At 35.9% G+C, this 21,725-nt stretch overlaps 1 protein-coding gene across 17 annotated transcripts in view; it reads right to left on the bottom strand.

Annotated features, from left to right (window-relative positions):
- HDAC9 (histone deacetylase 9) overlaps nt 1–21,725 on the bottom strand; it is a 1,021,922-nt gene that overhangs the window by 295,367 nt on the left and 704,830 nt on the right. For all 17 annotated transcript variants that reach the window (XM_067042606.1, XM_067042614.1, XM_067042608.1 and 14 more), the window contains 2 exons: nt 10,883–11,003; nt 5,441–5,490 (listed from right to left, as the gene is read on the bottom strand). In XM_067042606.1, coding sequence (XP_066898707.1) covers nt 5,441–5,490; nt 10,883–11,003 — 171 coding nt within the window. The remainder of the gene's footprint in view (nt 1–5,440; nt 5,491–10,882; nt 11,004–21,725) is intronic.

Genomic DNA, 21,725 nt, shown 5'->3' with positions numbered 1-21,725 from the left:
GGCAGGCCCAGATTCTGCCCATGCTCTGCAATTCCTCATTCCTCCTAGGGAATTGTTCTGCCTCTTCCACAGCTCCTCCTCCTCCAATCAAGGGTCTGACACTGCCCATTGACCACGTTTATTTTTCTGCCTTTTGGCACTAGGAGCTTGTCTGTTGTAGGATAAAAGTGGAATTCTCTGCTGTCTGCACGGCTTTCCCCAGGGAACAGAGCATGAAACCCAAACTTATATATAAAATCATATCCTGTTTGCAAACATCATATTCCCTTTGCTTCTCACTAATCTGGTCCTGTAAACCCCAGCACAGCTTGAGAGCCCATTCCTCATCTAAACAAATGCCATAAGCCCCTTTATACTTTTACAACCATGTCAAAAAATAATATTGCCTGCCAATAGTGATGTGATTGGAGTTGCCTCCTCCGAGCCATAAAAGAAGTGCAGAGTCTGTTATCAATTTCTCTAAGTGTATCAGGGGAATTATGGGTCGATTCAGTTCCAAGTTATAAATGACAACTCAAAAGCCGCAGAAGCGTTTGAAGCTGGGAGCTGATGACGACATTATCATAAAAGCCTGCTCGTCCTTGCTTTTGTGGGTTTTTTTGTGGCCTATCAAGTGAAGAGGGAAAAATAAGGCTGAGAAATGACTTCAAGATTTCTTCACACAGCAGCAGGTCAGATGGCCAGGAAAATGATCACTATTTTTAGTGATATACCCTGAGGAGTGAGAACTAAAGTGGTCCGGCACTAGCTTTTGTTTCCAGAGTCCCTTAATTATCTGTTTCACTATATGACTACCAAGGCCTGGGATTTGGTAAAATGCTCTTTTCAGTTGGTGCATTTTCTTGCAGTGCAATCACACAGTAATCAGAAATGAGTCATGCCATAGTAACGAAACAAAATGAGAACCAAACACAAAGGAATTTGGAAACCTTGAGATTGTTGTCCAAAATGCAATTCTGGAGAGCACACTTTAAAGCAACTTATTACCATTCACCCATTGAGCTACTTGACCAAATTATCACCTGCAATTTTACAGGAAAATCTAATAAGGGGTAGAGATTTTTAAAATTTCATAATGTCCCAGGCAGACCCCTCAAAAGCCAATTAATCCATCAGCATTCAGTAGGTATAAATTAAACCCATCTGGTAGGAAGGTATATACTCTAGGCAACTGGGGTTTATCCCAGCAACTGGGGATCATTAAGTGTTTTGGAATTTAAACCAATGGGTTCATCTTAGATAATATGAACCGGAAGAAATGCCTTAAGACAAAAGCGATTTTAGTGGTTTCCAAGCTTGGTGGTGTGCCCCTATGTTGCCACGTTGGGCCACTCCATGTTCATACTGGGTATCTTTTGTATACTTAATATGTCTTGGACTGTCCTGGAGGTTAAAATTTAGATGGATACAAATCCACAGGACCCAGAGTTTCTCTTAGGACTTATATCAAAACCAAAGATCTTAGGAGTCAAGATGGTTCCTGAATGTCTAAGAACACAATCTGATTCCTAAAAAAAACCCCAAAACACTGAATCAAGCTAGTTCTCTAGAGCAGCAACAAGTGTAGGTATACACAACACATACACACTCACCTACACCTACATAAACACCACCAGGAGACCTATAGGCCAATTTGAAAAACAGAGGTGCCTCTCTCCAGAGCTTTCCAGCAGTGATGGAGTCAAACTAATCCAGTCTTACTCTTCCTGCTTCTACTTGTGCAAGCTAGATTTATCCACCACCTTTGCTGCCACCATACTGATTAGGTGTTATTCTATGACACCCACTGTGCCAGAAGCAGCAGTCACTATTCATTCTTTGGGTACTTCTAAATTTACTAGAGCAGTTCTTGCTAAAGAATAAGAAGTTTACTTGGCATGGGTTTAGCACAGTTGAGTACATGTATTTTATGTTCAAGGCATAGTGAGTCATAGGCACAGCAGAGGTCAGACTTGGGAAGGGGATCCTAGGGAACTATCCTCATTTCAACTCTGGATCATGAATTAAATGTACTTGTAAGTGAGTGGGAGTTTGATGATCACCACTCTTTTCAGGTCTTTGATTTCCTCCCCATCACCATACCCACTAAGTAGTCATTAACTTTGCTTCATTCTTTGCCCTCCTCATTTGTAGGTAATCAGCCCTTCTCTAAAAATGGCCACTTGGGATGTCAGAAAATAAGTGCAAAAACCAATGAAACCCATTTTAAAAGTCAGTAAATTCTCTGCTTTCTAGAATGACTCTGCAAGCTCCTGGCTTTACTGGAGGTTTGCAAAAAATGAGCATGTGGGATGGTGACTGTCCTGTCCTAGGAGTCAAAAAGCAAAGCTCACTGGTGAGCTGCCATCAAGGGGACCACACTACATTAGCCACACAGATGCACTGCTAGGCTCCAGAGGCTGCGGCTGGTGTGCTGAAGATGAGAGCATTGGAAAGACCTGAAATGCTCTTTTGGAACTCCTCCACATTGACATGCATGTCAACTTCATACCTTCAGCCTTTCAGCCTTTACTAAGTAACTTCAGCAAAATAACCTCACTTCTCTGAACCTTCAGTTTCTCATCAGCAAAATGGTGTTAATAATTACGACTATGTTATAAAGTTATTACAAACCTCAGGTTCATGTTGGTAAACTGTAAAGTCCAAATGGATACTGGTTGTAGTTGCCATTTTTATTTCTAGAAGGCAGAGTCACAGGTGAAGGAATAGAAGGATTATCCTTGCAAAATTTAGCATCACTAAAATGACAGAATTAGCTGAAAATGTATGGGATTTCCCTGTATAAAATTTAGTTATGGCAAAATATCACCTAAAACGTACTCAGGACTAGTTGTGTTCTTTCCTTCAATATCTAAGAAACTTAACTGACTTAAATTCCTTAGTCCTTGGAAACTTGATCTAGAATTACTTTGTCCTAACATGAGTTAGCACTCAGTTCTACAGGATGATGGCTTGTTACTGGTAAGGGTTAACTTTAAACATATTGCAGGTTATAGGGTATGTTCTAATCATCCACAAAAATGTAGACATTTTTCTTCACATGTTGTTGGATTTGAACAAATTTGTCCTTGAAATATGGTATAAATATCCTGGATCAAAAAGGCTTTGTTAATTATTGAAGACAAAAATGGCCTCAGGAGGTTCACAAACAAAATGTCCCACAATGCAAAGTGCTTTGTGAAATTTATGCCATTTTTACCAGGAATATAACGCATATGCATACTCAGTATGACTCTACTGAAAACTGAATTGTGCTATGAAACTACATTATAAACCCTCTCATATTACCCTTTCTCTAGCAATATAGAAGTCTAGCAAAGTGGCTTCACACAGGAACCTATAGTTAGCAGGGCCCCATATTTGGATTACTTTGGTATTTTTGCCATCTTGAAATTCTTAATAATTTCTGAACAAAGGGATCTCTATTTTCATTTGGCATTGAACTCTACAAATTATGTAGCCATAATAACCTGAAGTCCAGCATAACTTTTACTGAGAAACAGCCTTAAACACAACTGACCAGATAAATCAAAGGATATATTTTTGGAAGTTTATGTTATTTAAAAGCAGTAAATAGAAACAATCCCATTTACCATCACATCAAAAAGAATAAAACACCTAGGAATAAACCTACCTAAGGAAGCAAAAGACCTGTACTCAGAAAACCATAAGATGCTGATGAAAGAAACTGGAGATGACACAAACTGATGGAGAGATATACCATGTTCTTGGATTGGAAGAATCAATATTGTCAAAATGACTATACTGCCCAAAGCAATCTACAGGTTAAATGTATTCCCTATCAAATTACCAATGGCATTTTTCACAGAATTAGAACAGAAAAGTTTACAATTTGTATGGAAACACAAAAGGCATGAATAGCCAAAGCAATCTTGAGAAAGAAAAACGGAGCTCGAGGAATCAGGCTGCCTGACTTCAGATTATACTACAAAGCTACAGTCATCAAAACAGTATGGTACTGGCACAAAAACAAATATAGATCAATGGAACAGGACAGAAATGAACCAAGAGATAAATCCATGCACCTGTGGTCACCTAATCTATGACAAAGGAGGCAAGAATATACAATGGAGAAAAGACAGTCTCTTCAATAAGTGATGCTGGGAAAACTGTACAGCTACATGTAAATGAATGAAATTAGAACACTCCCTAATACCATACGCAGCAGTAAACTCAAAGTGGATTAAAGATCTAAATGTAAGACCAGATACTATAAAACTCTTAGAGGAAAACAGGCAGAACACTCTTTCACATAAATCGCAGCAAGATCTTTTTGGATCCACCTCCTAGAGTAATGAAAATACAAACAAAAATAAACAAATGGGACCTAACTAAACTTACAAGCTTCTATACAGCAAAGGAAACCATAAACAAAATGAAAAGACAAATGACAGAATGGGAGAAAATATTTGCAAATGAAGCAACCAACAAGGGATTCATCTCCAAAATATACAAACAGCTCATGCAGCTCAATGTCAAAAAAACAAACAACCCAATGGAAAAATTGGCAGAATATCTAAATAGACATTTCTCCAAAGAAGACATACAGATGGTCAAAAAGCACATGAAAAGATGCTCAACATTACTAATTATTAGAGAAATGCAAATCAAAACTACATTGAGGTATCACCTCACACCAGTCAGAATGGCCATCATCAAAAAATCTACAAACAAAACACTCTGGAGACGGTGTGGAGAAAAGGGAACCCTCCTACACTGTTAGTGGGAATGTAAATCGGTACAACCATTATGGAGAACAGTATGGTGGTTCCTTAAAAAACTAAACATATGATTACCATATGATCCAGGAATCCCATCCCTGGGCATATATCTGGAGAACACCATAATTTTAAAAGATACATGCACCCCAGTGTTCACTGCAGTGTTATTTACAATAGCCAGGACATGGAGGCACCCTAAATGCCCATCAACAGATGAATGGATAAAGAAGATGTAGAATGAAATAATGCCATTTGCAGCAACATGGATGGACCCAGAGATTGTCATACTGAGTGAAATAAGTCAGACTGAGAAAGACAAATACCATATGATATCGCTTGTAGGTACAATCTAAAAAGAAAAATGGTACAAATGAACTTATTTACAGAATAGAGTCATAGGTGTAGAAAACAAAGTTACTGTTACCAGGGGGAAAAGGGGGGAATAATTTGAGTGACTGGGATTGACATATACACACTACTATATATAAAACAGATAACTAAAAAGGACCTACTGTATAGCACAGGGAACTCTACTCAGTACTCTGTAATGACCTATATGGGAAAAGAATCTAAAAAAGAGTGGATATATGTATAACTGATTTACTTTACTGTACACATGAAACTAACACAACATTATAAATTAACTATACTCCAATAAAAATTTTTTTTTGAAAAGCAGTAAACAAATTCATACTTACCCCAAGTCCACCACAAGGTAATGAAGAAAAAAACTTTTGAGAAGAGTCACCTACACAGTAAGAAGACATGAAAAAATATATAAATTGGAATATAATTATAGTTTTAAATTTTTTTGGTGTTTATTAACACATAATATGTCACATGGTATTTATCATTTGACTCAGAAGGAAACTGATCAAATTACAGATAGTTAAGAACTCAAAGCAAATTAATGCATATATTATTACATGTAGAGTCTTTTACCCCACATGAACAAACACATACCTATGAAAGTTGAGTCTCAAGATTTTTTTTCAATTGCCCTACAGGATGTTTATCACAATACCTTTTTTGTTTATAACTTATAAATAACTCAGCTGTTCATTACATATAAGCTTCCAGTGTAATGTTTTGAGCCACAAAGTTTATGAAATACACTGTCATTTTTTACATCCTCCAAATATTAAAGCATTTATTCAAGTATACAGACTTATCTTTAAGTTCTACTTCAGATATAGCTAAGACCAAGTATACTATAAACCTCTTCAACATTCACAATTTTTTAAACAAATAAGTCACAAATCACTATAAAAAGGATAATCTTTGGGGGATCTATATAATATACATATAAATGTATCTTTAAAGTAAATGCCAAAATCTTACTTGTGACTATCTTTTGGAATTGAGATTTTATGGAAGTTTTAATCATTTTTGTTTACCTGCACTTTGATTTTCTACATTATCTACTACATGTATAGAGAAAACAAAAATTACTACTCCTAAACCTCCAAGACTAAAATCTGTCTTGCAAAGTAATTAAAGGAAAGGCAGGGGGCATTTCTATATCATAGTTAAACAGTTCTGAAGTGAGTCATATGGGTCACTCAGGAGATTAGCAGTAGAACCAGGTACAAACCTCCATTTCACTTATCCTAATTCATTTGTTCTATTGATGATCAATGAAATAAATAATGAAAATTGAAAACAGGTTTGTGATGGAATTCACATCATGTCAGTAAAAGTCTAAATAGATTTTACTGTCACAGAAGGAAGTTTATTTTGAAAACAATAAATTGTATGAGTTCAGTTTTCAAATGCAATTGCTAACAGATGGAAAATGATAAAGACAAATGTAAGTGCAAATGAAAAAAATAAGATACCTCATTATATATAAGGAGGCTCATGGAAAAAAGATGAAAAGTCAACAAAAAAATAAATCATGAAAAAAATATTAAAACTGGAATACTGACATCAGTAAAAGATACATAAAAAATTTTATGGATAGCTTGGGGAGGGGTAAGAAGTTTTCTTAAGTTGTTCCTCATAACAAAGATATTTCTGTATCACTGAATATTTTGCAAGGATGTATTCATATGTCATATGTGAAATTAAAATATATAATAGTGTATATTTTAATGTCTGAGCTCTTCATTCCATAGTCAGTGAAAAAGATTAAAGATAATATTACAGTATACTGAAGTAATTTTTAAAGTAATTTTAAAAAGTCTTAAACTCTAAGCAAATACAGAAAATAAATGATTTAATACTTGAGGAGAATCTAGTTTAGTACTGTTTAAATAATATTGAACAACCAAATTAATCAATAATTTAAATTTAGGAGTATGCAAAAAATGTTTATTTCACTGAATTGACTCTATTTTTTAATGTTATATTGCCTCACCTATGGACTGAGCTCTAGCTAGCCACAAGGTAACGAAAACTGGTAGTAAGGATGACAGGAATATTAATGCGAAGGAAAACCTCTCACCAGAAATGACTAAAGAGAATGTTTTAAAAGTGTCACCTTGGGGCTTCCCTGGTGGCGCAGTGGTTGAGAATCTGCCTGCCAATGCAGAGGACACGGGTTTGAGCCCTGGTCTGGGAAGATCCCACATGCCGCGGGGCAGCTGGGCCCGTGAGCCACCATTACTGAGCCTGTGCGTCCGGAGCCTGTGCTCCGCAACAAGAGAGGCCACGATAGTGAGAGGCCTGCGCACCACGATGAAGAGTGGCCCCCACTTGCCACAACTAGAGAAAGCCCTCGCACAGAAACGGAGACCCAACACAGCCATAGGTAAATAAATAAAAATTAAAACGTTTGGTAGATACTAACTAAACTTTAGTATTTAGTAGCTAAAATAATCAAGTATTTAAAAAAAAAAGTGTCACATTACAGGGTCTAGAGTATTTAAAGAGATAAATGCTGCCCATTTTCAAATCTAATTATTTTAAAAGCTATAGATGTCTTTCAACATACAAAGACTGATGGGGCTGGTCATAATGAACTTTTGTTTAAATCCTTCCTCCTAACTCCAGAACATAACTATCAAAAGTAGTAGTATCAATTAAATTCAGAGAATTCATAGAATTGAATAAATTTCAATTTACTGTGTGTGTGCATTGACAAACCATCCCTCACCATCTGTGTTGGGAGGGATCAGAGGAAGAAGAGGATGTGTGGGAGAAAAAGAAAGGGATAAAGAGAGAGAAAATATCTTGATGGCTATGAATTTTTATATATTCATACATGGCAGCTTCAATCTGGTCTTTTAGATACAAAAAACAAGCCACAAGAATTCAAATTGCACAAAGAACAAAAAATTATGAAAAGTTAAACTTTTAAAAGAATGGGATTTTTAACTGAGACCCTGAATTGAGGAAAATTGGCCAAGTTTCTGGATTCATGAGAGAAACTGATACAGTTCAGAAGCATCATCAAAGTTGAATTTAGTGCTCAATATCAAGACCTAGCAATGCAACATCCTTGGTTACCTTTACTCCTGTAGCTTGCACTCAAAGCTGACATCATTGCACTGATCCCTGAGAGATGCCTATGGAACTCCACATATGTATCTAAAGTTAACTCTAAAATCATCAATTGTATGAATTTTATCTCACATTAAATATTCAAAACTAATGAGATAAATGGCCATTTGGATTAAAACTGTAAAAATTAAATAATTGGTACTTGGTGTTTTCAATGCATACATATTTGAAAAGGACCTCTGTCCAAGTTCTAAATTATGTATTAGAATTCATTTCTAAATCATCAAATCTTTAAATGATATGTGTGTTTTGAGAAAATCAGTTTTTCTCAAAAGTCAAATTTCATTTTAAAAAAAGTGGTATTGCCATGTTTCATAAGTAAAACAGTTCAAAGTTCCTAGAGTTTAAATTTCATTTCTTTTACAAATATGTCCTTTCTCTTAAAATGTGGAATAATGGTGGTCTTGGAACATCTAAACACCTATGTGTAAATTTATCCTAACTAAATCCAAAGTACCTAGTCCTATGCTTAGGTTGAATAATAGTTTGAGACCTAGTTTAAAAATATAGAAAAGAAAAGAAATAGGGAAGGTTTTCTACTTGTTTTCTCTTAACTAAATTAACAATAATCAAAATACATAGCTTCCTATCTTTACAATGCATCAGTATTTCGACCACAGAAGACCATGAAAGTTATTGTTTGGTTTACTTCATCATTTTGGTAAACTGGGTGGGATTATTAATTCATGTTAAAATAAGGACATTTATGACAGTATCCACAGCAAAAGAAGTACTTTTATGTAAAGATCTGCATGTGCAGAGATGGATTCCTTCAACAGAAAGAAGAAAAAAACACACAGATTATATATGTTTAGATTGACTCACTGTCCTTTGTTACTATATAACTTTAACTCTTTTTTAAAAAGAAATTTAAATATTTTATTTTTTTAAATAAATTTATTTTATTTATTTATTGGCTGCATTGGGTCTTTGTTGCTGCGTGTGCTCTTTCTCTAGTTGCGGAGAGCGGGGGCTACTCTTCATTGCAGTGTGTGGGCTTCTCAGTGTGGTGGCTTCTCTTGTTGCGGAGCACGGGCTCTAGAGCACAGGCTCGGTAACTGTGGCGCACGGGCTTAGTTGCTCCGTGGCATGTGGGATCTTCCCAGACCAGGGCTTGAACCCATGTCCCCTGCATTGGCAAGCAGATTCTTAACCACTGCGCCACCAGGGAAGTCCATATACAACTTTAATTCTACTATACAAATTGATTTTCATCATCAGATTTTCATAATATGCTTTCTAAAAATTGAGTAATTTGGGCTTCCCTGGTGGCGCAGTGGTTGAGGGTCTACCTGCTGATGCAGGGGACGCGAGTTCGTGCCCCGGTCTGGGAGGATCCCACATGCCACGGAGTTGCTGGGCCCGTGAGCCATGGCCACTGAGCCTGCGCATCTGGAGCCTGTGCTCCACAAGGGGAGAGGCCACAGCAGTGAGAGGCCCGCGTACCGCAAAAAAACAAACAAAAAAAATATTGAGTAATTTTTCTGTGTTCCCCTTTCTGTCAATTTCTCCCTACCTTGCATGAATGTACATGCATACACACACTCAACCAGATACCTTTACTTCATAAATTTAGGGATGCCTGCCACTTATTTTAAAAGGGCAGATTTTTAGCGTTATAATTGGTAACTGTTAATTTCCCCTTATAATTGCTTTCCAAGATGCCTGCCTACTACATGTCATACACTTTTGAATTGTTTAGGACCAGTTAACATAAAATCATTTTGAAATAATACTGAATTGTGTGAAAGAGTCCAATAAATTGGAACTGACACAACAGGTTTATTTGAAAGAAAGGGACAAGAAAAAGTCCTCAAATACCTTTTTAGTTAAAAAATTTAAAACATGATCTTTTTGTCATACATTGCCATGTCATGTATTGTTATTCCATTGTAAAAGATTATGAATAAACATAATTAATAGATTGTTTCAGTTAAAATAAGGTTTTGTCATGAACTTTCTTCAAACTCTGTTGTTTCTATCACTCATATAAAGTCTATATAAAGCTGTGAAACATAAATTTGATTTTAAACTCTGATAATAAAGTTTTGAAAAATCATAACTTAAAGATTATGTTTATTAGTTTTCTACTTCTGTCAACTACTATTTAATTCCATAATTAAAACATGCATTAAATAGACTACATTAAGATTTAAAATGCAATCTTACTATAAAATACAGTGTTCTAGGTGTAGCAGTAAGGAGTTTTCACTTAAAATAAGCTGTATTATACCCTTTGTCTGTTAAGGTCATAGAAAAAAGAACAGAAAGACACAAAATAAATGTGAAAGGTAAAGATAAATTTGCATAAAGAACGTAAATACTATTTTTTAAAATTTAAAAATGTAAGCAAGGAAACTCCACAGTGCATTTATTCCTGTCAGCTAAAACACAGTGAACAAATGCTATTCAAATAAAAGTAAACATCATGAAACTTGCAGTGTCATTTTTTTTAATGTAGGATTTTCTTCATCTACATTGCCATCTATCGTAAACGACTCATTCCACAGAGCAGTGCTGTAGGAAAAGCTGATTTTTTGTCTCACTGCTTGCCAAGTATTTTGAACTGACAGCAGCACTGACTAATGATAGTGCTGGAATGTGCTGTTCTCAGTAGAATGGAGGCCCATACAGACCTAGTAGTGTCCTGGGGTCCAGCTTCTGTCCATCCAGGGGGTTGGTGCCATACAACAGTGAGTGATGTTCAGAATGAACAAGCTGTATTTCCTCCAGGCTGGCTTTTCGACCTTGAATTCGCTGAAAGAAAACAGCAGAAACCTACAGTACTTCACTGACAACATTTAGGAGAAAATAAGACCCCAAGTCACATTTAAGATGATTAATAATGGTTGGAGTTTCATCATGTAGGAGTGTGACATGGATTTGCATTAACAAGGTACCATAATAATATTTGAAAAATAAGTGTATGCAAGGTTCAGAGACAAAGGATTGCTTATGCCTAAATGGGAAATTGACATTAAGCATATTCTTCTTTGGCATAAAAAAAAATCTATAAAAAAGACTGGGATTGACACATATACACTATTGATACTATGTATAAAATAGATAACTAATGAGAACATACTGTGTAGCACAGGGAACTCTACTAATGCACTGTGGTGACCTGAATGGGAAGGAAGTCCAAAAGGGAGGGGATATATGTATATGTATGGTTGATTCATTTTGCTGAACAGTAGAAACTAACACATTGTAAAGCAACTATACTCCAGTAAAACTTAATTTATTTTAAAAAAGAAGATAATGTCTACCTTACAGTATTACTGTGAGGAACAAATGAAATAAAATAATTATGTAAAGCATCAAACAAAAAAGTTAATGATAATTAATTTTAAAATAATAATAATTAATAGTTAACTCCTTTGTAAAAGTACCAACTTAAAAACAAACAGGAGCTATTGCTTAGCTAACAAGTAAATTCAACCCTTACTTTATACTCACCCAAAGAACTTGTTGAAGCAAATTCCTTATTGTTTCTTAAAGAACATAAGTAAATACCAATACATTTTAATGTATCTGATTATTGCCCATATGCTGATCACTTCATGTGTGTGCACCTCACAACAGTGTTCATCTAGACCAATGTCACTCAAAATATGTAACACTGGGATTGGTAACAGTTCAGGAAGTGTTTATGAATGGTCTGTGATGAGGTCTGTATAAAGCTTGAGAATAAATATTTAGAAACTTTTATAGTAATCTGACAGAGTATTTTTATGTCTGTTGAATCAAATATAATCTTGTATGTCTTCAATTTTTATTTCACCATTGCAGTATCTCATTTTTAATGTATTTTATATAAATATTAGTCTGTGACAGAATGGAAATTAAACAAAAACAATAACTGCTGTTTAATCAGAGACAGTTTGAGATATTCTATAGACTCAGTCAATATTTTTACACCCATGCTAGGCAGAAACTTTCACTTCAGCTAACAAAGAATGGTCCTTCAACATAGACAAAACTGTACATAAATTAAATCTCAGTCAGTCAATGGACAAAGTGTTCTTCCTTCTCAGCTGGCACATCTTTGAGCCCAATAAACGTGCTGGTGTATGAAGTTAATTAGTCTTATTTTAAAAGTTGCTGTGCTTTCCTAAAATTACCCAAACCGTATTACTATTTTACTTAAAATATGTATCACAACAAGACACTTGTAAGGTAATATATTAGCAGAGAACTACAGTAAAATTCAGAGAGAATCTGTTCAGGGAATCCTGTCCTTTCACGTTCCTGACCATGAATTACCAGTTGACGTGGAAACATAAGGTGACAACGACACCTCTCAGGACCAAGAAAATTCCACACTCAATCTCCCTAGTTTAAGGTGATGTGGCTGCTGCTGTGTGGTTCCCTGAGGGGTCAGGCAGGGAGAACCTCGAAACACTGACCCTTCCTAGAGCTCTACTGGGTAGAGGTGCTTGTCACTGAAAATAAACCATCATGTCACAGTGAGAAAGGAATGGTGAGGGACTCATGGGGTAAGAAGAAGGTAACAGGAGTGAGTGATATAAAACAGAAACTTCTTGTCACCGTGCCATTATGTGCTGAATAAACAAATGCTTACGGATTTCTTTGTGATGGCACTGAAGTTCCCTGTGTTTGACACCCCACTTACATTTCCAGAAAAATACAAATATGCTTTAGAGAAATGATTCCCAGGTAGGTGTTGAATGTTAAAATTAAACCAGGTAGGTAATGCTGAAGTCTAGGGAAAATTTATGATGGCCATCTGGTCAGCCATTGCTCTGATCAATAAACAAACATGTTATTGACCTAGATGGCTTGCTGGTAAACATTAAATTTGGAGACATTTATGGAAGACCAGAACAACCAAAGAAACAGAATGACAAGTAATGAGAAAGAGAAAGTTCTAAGTCACTGTTAAAGGGAAACATTTTTTTTCCTTTTTTTTTTTTTTCCGTACGCGGGCCTCTCACTGTTGTGGCCTCTCCCGCTGCGGATCACAGGCTCCAGACGCGCAGGCTCAGCGGCCATGGCTCACGGGCCCAGCCGCTCCGCATGTGGGATCTTCCCGGACCGGGGCATGAACCCGCGTCCCCTGCATCGGCAGGCGGACTCTCAACCACTGCACCACCAGGGAAGCCCAAGCGAAACATTTTAACTGGGAGATTTCAGCTGGTGGAAAATTCCCCAAGATAAGTAGTAGCAACTCCATGGTCTGAGTCATCTAATGTTGGAATGAGCAGCACACTGGAAACCAGACTGTGGCAGCCGGTCCTAGTCTGGCAGAATAGTGAACACCATGAAATAAAAACAGGGCTTCCAGCTCTCACTTCTATAAGTCTATGAAATCCATAGCCACTACCATCTTACACACTGATACAGTGAAACATCTTTCTCTTAAACAATGCCAGCTCCGTAGCTAACTATCAGACCCATGTTTGGACTACTATCATAAAGCTCCATCGTTTTTTCCCTTTCTCCTTTTCTATAAAAATATTTTTCAGCTCTACATTGAATTTTTTGCCTCTGGTGTAACATTAAATACCATTAGTAATAAATGTATCTTTATGTTTTCACAAACTAGTCATATATATTTACATAGCATACATTCCATGCTTGTCCTCATTCCTTTCTCATTCTCCCACAATCCCACTAGTATGCAGGCTGAATGTTCAATCACACATTTGAAAAATAATCTGCTAACATGATTCAATTATTGACAGTAGCTCAAGAACTGATAAATCTTAAGAGAACACCTGCTGAATCTCAGTCATTCCCTTGTGTAATATCAGTTAACTAACAGTAAGGATAGAGCATCTGGCCCAGCCTATTTAGCTTTCACTTATTCTAAGAGTATTCCTTTTTAGTATACCCAAGTCCTCTCCCTCACTACTAAAATGTAACAAAGTATACAATATTTCCTTTGATTTCTTTGCGCCCCCCCACACCGCCACACACTTCTTTTTGATTCCCAGGAAGTATTTTACAATGGCTCTTTTTATTATTATAGAATATGTTTCTTTAAAAAATATTTACGCTAAATATAAGCACTAATTCTTGACGATCACTTTCTGCATGTAAGGCCTCTGGAGAACAAGACCCACAAACAGGGTGTACATGTTTCTACAGAAAGAGGGCAGTGAAAACCAGTTCAATATAAAAAAATGTTTCTACGTGGAGAAAGGATCTGGAGAAATCATGCTCTGAGATTTATACCTCCAAGAGGCACTGCTGTGGGAACTCGGTGGATGTCTAAGCTAAAAATTCTGAAACAGCACCAGCTCTTCTTCTTTCTTAACACGGAGGATCTCCAGTAGTTCGTTTTGCCTCACTATTATCAGATGTCTTAAATTTGTCACATCCTACTTTTCCTCTCAAATTGAGGTCTCCAACAGTTGTCATTTTCTGGTATCATCATCAGTAATAAGTTATGTGTTTATGCTTAAATATAGATAGTTCCATTTAATCCCTTCCCATATTTTCTATTTCCTGTGTACCCTTTATTCCTTCAATTTTCTCTCATGATGCACTTTTGAGCCAAAGGTCAAGAGCACACTGAGTCACAAAATAGGACAAAGTGCTCTGATAACTGTAATTTAGGGAGATACTGATTTCCGTTCTCAGAGATATTTAGCCTGCAGGATGCCTAGCTAAAGTCATCTATGAGTCTGACCAAAAGAATTTTTGAGAATTCTGAGTATATTTGGACACTCAATGCATGTAAAGGATGGCATGGGTCTCCACCTGGGTATTTCTCACTTGAGATCCAAATATAGGTCTTAAGTAACTTGCCAATATAAGTCTAAGAAAGAAAGCTTAGAGCTCTTCTCTCAATTTCTTAGTAAAGAAACGCTGCCATGTAGGAGGTATTCATTATTCTATTTCCATTCTCGGTGACTTGCATTCAAGTAGTTTCTTCCTTGAAAGCAGGAAAGGAACTCATGTGCCCTGAGCGCCTACACTGTGCTAAGCACCCGAGGAATATGATCTTATTTATTAGATCAGAGCCCCAAACAGTATACATTCACGTTTGAAGTTTGACTAAAGTTGTTCAAAATGACCATATCATTGAGTATCACAACACACCGTAGTTTTTTCCTCAAGAAGTAGTCTTTCTGAATTAAAGCCTGTTAATGCAACCTGATTATAGAAGGAATGTTCTGAACATGATCTACAAAGTCATACTGTGACAGGATAAAATGCAGCCTACCCACACACAGAGCACACACACGGTATAGATTCATGTTTTTTTCTGCCAAGGAGCAGGGAAAAAAGGAAATAGTTCTATTCCTTCCCCTCCTCTGTTCAAAGCCTGGATTGAGGCCAGTGTCCTAATCAGTTCTCATTGGCCCTGGAGGAATCAGAACCTTTTGTAAAATATAATAAAGGGCGTAAAATCATGATAAAATGCATGAAAAAGCAGTGCCTTTGGTTAGGGAACTAGAAATAATTTAGCAGAACAGATGGATTGCATTGGTTTGGTATTATTGAGGACATGAAAGGGCTTATTTTGTGGCAGTTCCAAACTAAGAGAAAATGTCCAACTTAAATTTGACAAGTCAAAGTACCTGCCTCTGCTGGGGGAGACCCCATTTTCTTTAATCATTTTCAAAGTGGTGACATATTAGGCAAGAATTTCCACTGAAATATCTCATTTTCTGAAAATATTTCATCCAGTGTCCCTAAATATAGGGATGCATTTTTATTTTTTTCTACAAAGATCTGCAGGGCTGCAGACTTACAGAGTTAAAGAATCATAAATGACTTATGACTGTCAAAGTTACCCTCTGTTACAAATCCCATTCTTAATATTTAACGAATCAGTTCACACCTATTCATTATTGTCGATACTCTTTCCTCTCTTAAACAAACACAAAAAATCCGGTCTCACTGCTCATGCCCAAGCTTACCAACTGGAGTGTTCAAATGCTACAAGCAACTGCTTCTTTAAATGTTACAAAGAAGATAGTTTCTATCCCCTCGCCGCACTGCATTCTCTCCTTCCATAGATCCCTCATCATCTAATAACCTGTTCTTCTCAGAGTCTTTCTTATAAGGAAAGGGGAATGAAAGAAGGAAGGCGGCTACTAAGCCGGCAGGCAGTCCAACAAGCTCTTGGTCCTTTCTGTCAGTCATATGAAAAGGAAGTCAGGAGCCCTGAGTTCTGGGTTCTGACTGTCACATGTCCTTAACGTGCCCGTAGCCTGTGAGGTACCTTTCTGGAGCTTTGTTTCTTCATCTATAAACAAAAGGAGATTTAACCAAATTAATTTTAGCCCTAGAATGCTAAGTGAAAATGGGAAGCCCTAAAATGGCTATGTGAAATTACCTTATACACAACACTCAATAAAATATCCTTTATTTTGATTTATAGATTTGCCTTGGGCAAGCAAATATCATAACTGAAATGATAAATTACCATGGCTGAAGCAAGAGAGGAGATCTCACTATGAAGGTTTTCAAAAAGATGCTAGGTTTTCCTTGAAGCCCATTTTTTATAAATGCTTAATTATATTTGAAAAATAAGAGTATTTTTTAGAACTCATTTTCCTGTCCCATGACAACTTCAAAATAAAGAACATTTTTCCCAATTAAAAAAAAAATTTTGTGCATGAAGCTTCTGGGTTAATACCATCTTTGTTTCTCAGGTAAATGTTTACTTTTGTTACTCTCCCATCTCCAAATATTTGACTTCATTCACCTCTTTGTCTCTACCTCAGTAAGCTTATGTTAAGAAATTGAGTTTCTGTTGATTTTTAACATTGGTGAAACTTGGAATCAGCTGCTGAAGTTTAAAAGGTATGAATGCCTGGGTCATACCTTCAGAGCTCCTGGTTAACTTTGTCTGGTTACAACCTAGGCATCTAGAAACTGAGAACCAGCCAGTGGATTTTAATGGGCAACCTAGGTCAAGAACCGCATCTTAGAGGGAGCTGTCCATTCTTCCTGCTCATAAGTGAATTCAAGATACTGACCCTGTACTAACCAACATTTGGAACTATGGAATAGTTAAAATGAATGGCTGGCAGAGAGAAGGTTGGAGAGTAAAAAAAAAAAAAAAGTTTATCTGATCTTCAAATGACAAGTGCCATCTACTTGCATGTAATACTGCTTGATTCAGTCATTACAATTTATTTAAAAATATTTCAGGGCAAAGAATAATTTCAAAAGTACTTCAGAAAACAGCAAGTCCATTCAATAACAAATGTCTGGGTGGTAAAAAGCGTATGTACTAAGTACTTTTTTTCCAGTTTTATGTCCACTCATTTCAAACCATTATTCTCATCAGAAAATAAGAAAAAAATGTTATGCCTTAGTGTACTGGCTCAATTTTCACAATTTTTATGCAACTGAATCTCCTATGTTGTAATTATTTTTTTAAACATTGTAATGAACATTTTACTGATTTGGGTTGAAGCATTTTTTAATAATAATCATGTATGAAACAAATTTGTCACAATAAATATTTTGTTACTTTAGCACAACTTTCAGACAGTTCAAATCCATATAACTAGTCATTTTTTGCTAATAAGCTTTAATGCTACTGTTTAAAAAAAAAATCCTGTATCACTTTCCAAATGGGCTCAGAAGGGCAGCCTGTCTTACTTCCTTTTATTGGTTGTTTTCCACATTAATTCTTTTTTTTGCAGAAAAAATCAAAACAAAAAATTCCAAACCATCTTAATTCTGATTATGGGCTACAGAGGTATTTTTAATGTTATTTATCTGCCAGGGTCCACTCTACTGGGTTATACAAATTTCTCTCAGAATAATGACACCTTGGTTTACTCATCACATCTAGATCATTTGTACTTCTTTCCATAACTGCCAAATCCTTTAGAGACAACTCACAAGATTCCCTGTTTGAGTTTCTTATTGCTTTGTGGTTAGATTCTAAGACATAAGCACACACACAAAAGTTTTTTGCAAACTAAACAAAACAGTAAGCTGTTATGTGCTGCCATCTAGTTAGATTAGTCCATAAAACAAATGTTTAATTGAATTTCCATTAACTTGCAATATTTTGTACTTTGTAACCTTCAAGTCAGAAAACTTTCACACTTCAAAATTGAGTTTCTCAAAAGAGTATTATACTTCTTTATTTAGATTTACAAAAGATATGTTAAAAATCACTTGTGTGTGCAGGCAAGTGTGCTGGAGACCCTATCCCTGAGCTCCCTGGCATCTTAAGATTTTACAGTAAACCTGCTCTCCACTTTTTTCATTGGAATGGCTGAGAAGTCCCAGAAGGGGCAACAGTAGCTTGGTTCTGTGCCCCAGAATTGTTTGTAATTACTTTGTGTTGGCACTTGAATAAAGGAGTTAAACATTTCAGCACAGTATGTTGCTTATGGTTTTTACTTATGAATTAAGCGAAACAAAGTTATTCAATGCTAGTCACAAAGAGGCAATGCAAATTCCATACAATGTGTAATCCAACAAAAGCATTATAAAATGTTATTATTCTAAAAACAAATGTGAGAGCAAGCAAATGTCTGTGGGTGGCTTGGTGGGGCTGAGAGTCATGAGCACTTCTGGAAAAACAACTGCAAGTGCATTTCTAACAGATGATGGGTCAACCTCTGCAATTTTTTAAGCACAGAAGAGCACATCTTTTTCTTTAGGGGCACACATACTTCAGAAACCTGGCTACCTAATCCAAGAGCTTATTCCCAAAGAGGACACCAAATAACCCCTCCAGACCCATTTCTTATGGTGACAAGAAAGCTGCTGGTTTTGCTTTTTACTCCCAACAGAATCACTAAACTCAGTGTGAATGATTCAATAGGGGAAACAACTAAATGGTATTGGCATGAGGGATTATTAACTACTTCAATTTTTTTAAAACAGTGCCACATCACGCCAAAAGAAGTTAACCCATGTAACCACTGTAATCTAATATAATAAGGACTAATGTTTTCTCTAGCTGCCAATCAGGACTGTAAGCATAGCCAATTTACACTATAGCTTACAAACTAAAAGCAATATGTTTACTAAAACATCTTAAAAATTTTGTCTACTCTTAACCAAAGAAAGTGTTATGCTCCAAATTAACTTCTTAGGCATCTAATTTCATATGATATTAGAGCTGAAAGATCCTAGCAAATATCCTGCTTAACACGCTCATCTTACATATGGGAAAACCAAAGATCACTAAGGTTAAATGATTTGACAAAAGTACACAGATAATTAATGGCAGGACTAAGGTCAACTCTAACACTGAACAATAACCTTTGAAAGGAATCCATTTTGATTAATTTTCTACATTGATAAATGAATTGAAACGATACATAAGTTTGATTTGCAGATCAGACTATTGTTTAAAAACAAAGAAGCCCTTTTAATGTTTTAAAATTGCCATCTTTTCTATCATAATCATTGTTTAATTGCAACATTGACTACTCCATTGGCTGAGGAAAGCATTTTTTTCTCTGTATGCCAGCAGAATTGAGACTCCTTACCTCCTGTCCCAGTGAAATTCTATGGCATGTTTTGGATTAGGTCAGCATAAGTCATAGATGTTTTGATAACACAGGAGCAAATAAATAATATGGGCAACAATTCCATCACTTAGGAAAGCAAACACCTGCTGAACTGCTCTTAAACTATGTTAGGAAAAAGAGTGTTCTGTTTGCATTTTTAAAGTTTTGGATCAGACCTTTGTGCTTGGTCTTCATTAAGAGCCAATCTGCCAATCTGGGCTTTCAAGTGCATTATTTGTTAATTGTGTGATTGTTTGCTAGAGAGACTCGTATTTGCTGACTGGACTGGAATAGACTCACTCATTCTCACTCAACTGTGGGGTGCTCCCTGTTCTTCTAACATTTCATCCTGGGTCTGATGTCACATCAGCAGTGCTGTTGTATAAACTGAATTTCACGGTTTCAAATAATACAAGACTAAAATAATGTGATGTTCCAGGAACTGAAAAAGAAGACTGATCACAAAGGGATAACAGACTTTAAAATTTTAAGACCAGTGTGAACCATATTACATTCCATTTACTTCTGCACTTTGCTCCTTTCATAAATAGTGTTCCTTCAGATAATAGATTTAAGGGATATCACAAACTAACAATGCATTTCAGGCTGTGATCAGGCACTGCTAATCTGGAGCAGTTGAGGCAGGGCTTCAGGATATAACAAAGACTTGAAAGTGAAAAAATGTAAACAGCAATGCCTCAGCTTGCTAAAGTAAAGAGAGATAGCCAAGCTAGAAAACATCTATAGTAGATGCGAAGGTGAGACAGGAACACTCTCATGAATAAATATCCATTAAGGCTAGTCTACCACAAGTAAGTCTCCTTGAGGGTTTACTTTACCGGCTCCATATAGGATTGTGAAGATAACAGAGTTGTTTGGCTTCCAAACTGCATTATCAAAAACATGAAAACCTTGAAGATAACTCTAAAATTTACCAAAGAATATGAAATCCTTCTACCATATAATATGGATGCTACTGGCAAAATATGAATAATAGACTTTCACTCAGGAAAGAACCAGAGAAATAAATCTAGCTGAAATTCCTTCACTTTGGGGTTTCTAGGTAAAGGATACATTTCATCAAAAGCAGAACTCTACATATGAAAAACATTTGATAATTCTATTATCAACACATAATAAAACTTGTGAAACTAAGTCTGTATACACTGCTCTGACGTATTCATTCACAATCCCAACTGCTGAATGACCCACTGATTGACATTACCTATATTTTGATGTAAAGAAAATAATCATTTAATTCCCCTGTAAGATGAGATAGACAGTTCATCTTCAAAAGAAAAAATCAATAGAGAAAATAATTTATCCTTAGAAATGAACACAATGAATGAATGAATGAATGGTTTGCATCTTCAAAAGTCAGTTATTTTTAGTACTTTGCAGAGAAGAAAGATCGGACTGAATTAACTCCTGCTATCAAATAGAGGCAAATGCACTTGACTCTAAGAAATAGTCTGTCTACTTTGACACCTCTATTTCAACTGAAATATTTTACAGGTTCACTTTAAAGTAAATTGGCTTTGAATAGAACTTCATTGACTACATTTTCAATTGTCAAAATCAGTTAACTCAATTAACTCAAAAGTAGTCACAAAAGATTGTCTTTATTTTATCAAAGTACAGTGAATGTATTATGGTTTCAATGTATTAGTTTCCTTCTGAAATAACTATGGTCAAAATATCAATATTATCTGTTTACTTTTTCCCCAAACTGGAAAGAACTACTTAGATTCCCTTCATTGCTCTATAAATAAGGATAACAGAACCAAATATGTTCTGCAACATGTTAAATTATCAGTCTATAAGAATAGGGACCATGTTTGTCTTGTGAAATTCCATAATTCTAGTCCCTAGAACACACCTGGAACAGAATATAGACCCAAGAAAAAGTGCTTTTGATCAATGAAAGTTAAGGTAATGTAAGAAAACACAAGGGGGATATTTTTCTTTTAAAAAAGTTTTAGACTCAAATATAGACTGTTACTGGATCTTA

This window comes from Kogia breviceps, chromosome 9 (genome assembly GCF_026419965.1).
Source record: "Kogia breviceps isolate mKogBre1 chromosome 9, mKogBre1 haplotype 1, whole genome shotgun sequence".
NCBI classification, from domain to species: Eukaryota; Metazoa; Chordata; class Mammalia; order Artiodactyla; family Physeteridae; genus Kogia; species Kogia breviceps.
Note: the sequence above shows the minus strand (reverse complement) of the source record. Positions and strands in the feature narration are given on the sequence as shown.